Raw genomic sequence first — 1,779 nt, 5'->3', positions numbered from 1 at the left:
CAATAAGCACTAAAGCAAGCACCCTTTTCTCTAGTTGCCAATCAGGGTTTATGTAATGGGCAACAACACTAAGGTAGTCCTCTTTGGCATTACCAGACCAAATGTCAGAGGTCAAACACACACAATTAACATTAGAAGAAGAAAGAGTCTCAACAAGCTTAGCCTTTTTATCAGTGAAGTATTTAACCATGTCTCTGGTGGTGGTTTGCCTAGAGACAGGCACAAATTTAGGATTATGAGCAGTTCTAATGTAGTGTTCAAATGCAGCATTTTCACCCAAACTAATAGGAATTTCTAGCCTAGCAAGCAATCAAACCAATTCATTACGTGCAACCATAGGACAGTACTCCCAGTTACGCATACTACCATCAGGATTAAAAGATATCTGAGACTGAGACATGCGGGTTTTCTCACGCCTCCTGGGACATCTGTCTCTATGTCGGGTCAGGTGGCCAGTGCCACCACTAGAGAGAGCAGAATATTGCTTAGAGCAATGTATACACTTAGCTGCAAACCTAACCTTCTTACCGTTCACGAATTTGAAAAGTTTCTCGAAATCGAACCACACTGCAGAAGTAGAAGGACGACATCGCTTGGCACTGTGTTCGTCCCCTTCACCTTCGTTATCCTGACCACCGACTTGTTGTTCATCACCGACATGGACAGGATGCTCGCTGCTATGGCCAAAGAGCGCTGCAGCATCCTCCCGGAGGTCATCCTCATCGTCATCTCCGGCCAACCCGCACAACCGTCGCTCATCGTTGCAGTCGATCTCAATAGTTTCATCGTCGGAGACGGCCATCGACCCACCTCGGACTCGGAGTCCCGGTTCCTCAACGGAGTAAGCCGGAGCACCAGAGCTAGGAGAGAGGAGGGGACGACCGGTCCGGCCAACCGGTTCCTCCACGGATTTGAATCTGGAGCACCAGAGCTAGGAGAGAGGAGAGGGAGACCAGAGCTAGGTGTCAGGGAGACCGGAGCTAGGAGACCGGAGCTAGGAGAGAGGAGAGGGAGACAGCCAGACCGGAGCTAGGAGAGAGGAGAGGGAGACAGCCAGACAGGAGCTAGGAGAGAGGAGAGGCCGAGTTCCTCAACGGAGTAAGCCAGATCACACCAGAGTAAGCCAGATCACACCGGAGGCCGGAGGGGGAGAGGGAGACCGGATCTGTGTGCCAGTGCCGTGCCGGTCTGCCGGACAGTACCGGAGGGGGAGAAGAAGATAGGAGAGGGAGACCAGAGCTAGGAGAGAGGAGAGGGAGACCGGAGCTAGGAGAGAGGAGAGTACCAGTGCCAGTGCCAGTGCCGCCGTACCGGACCCCGGAGTCCCGGTTCCTCAACGGAGTAAGCCGGAGCACCGGGATCTCCGCAGAAGCGTAGATCACACCGGAGGCCGGAGGGGGAGAAGAAGATAGGAGAGGGAGACCGGAGCTAGAAGAGAGGAGAGTACCAGTGCCAGTGCCAGTGCCGCCGTACCGGACCCCGGAGTCCCCAGTCCCGGTTCCTCAACGGAGTAAGCCGGAGCACCGGGATCTCCGCAGAAGCGCAGATCACACCGGAGGCCGGAGGGGGAGAAGAAGACAGGAGAGAGTAGAGAGGAGAGGGAGAACGGAGCACCGGGATCTCCGCACAAGCGCAGATCGCGCCGGTTCTAAAATGCGCGTGTAAACTGTAAACCCTAATAAGCCGGAGCACCAGGATCTCCGCAGATCACACCGGAGGAGGAGAAGAAGACAGCAGATCCGAGCGGGGGTTATGGATCTGAGTTACCCGGTTCACAAA

General features: G+C 54.5%; 1 protein-coding gene across 1 annotated transcript; it reads right to left on the bottom strand.

The window, feature by feature from the left end:
- Positions 1-305: 305 nt before the first annotated feature.
- LOC109946116 (uncharacterized) lies at positions 306-896 on the bottom strand. The gene has a single exon (XM_020552937.1). The coding sequence runs from the start codon at positions 800-802 to the stop codon at positions 311-313; it is 492 nt and encodes a 163-aa protein (XP_020408526.1). The 5' UTR covers positions 803-896; the 3' UTR covers positions 306-310.
- Between the last annotated feature and the right edge of the window lie 883 nt (positions 897-1,779).

Source organism: Zea mays, chromosome 4 (genome assembly GCF_902167145.1).
Source record: "Zea mays cultivar B73 chromosome 4, Zm-B73-REFERENCE-NAM-5.0, whole genome shotgun sequence".
Taxonomy (NCBI): Eukaryota; Viridiplantae; Streptophyta; class Magnoliopsida; order Poales; family Poaceae; genus Zea; species Zea mays.
This window is presented reverse-complemented; position numbering and strand designations above follow the sequence as displayed.

Coding starts and splice junctions, on each gene's coding strand:
- LOC109946116 (XM_020552937.1), bottom strand. CDS start 802: ATGGCCGTCTCCGACGATGAAACTATTGAGATCGACTGCAACGATGAG.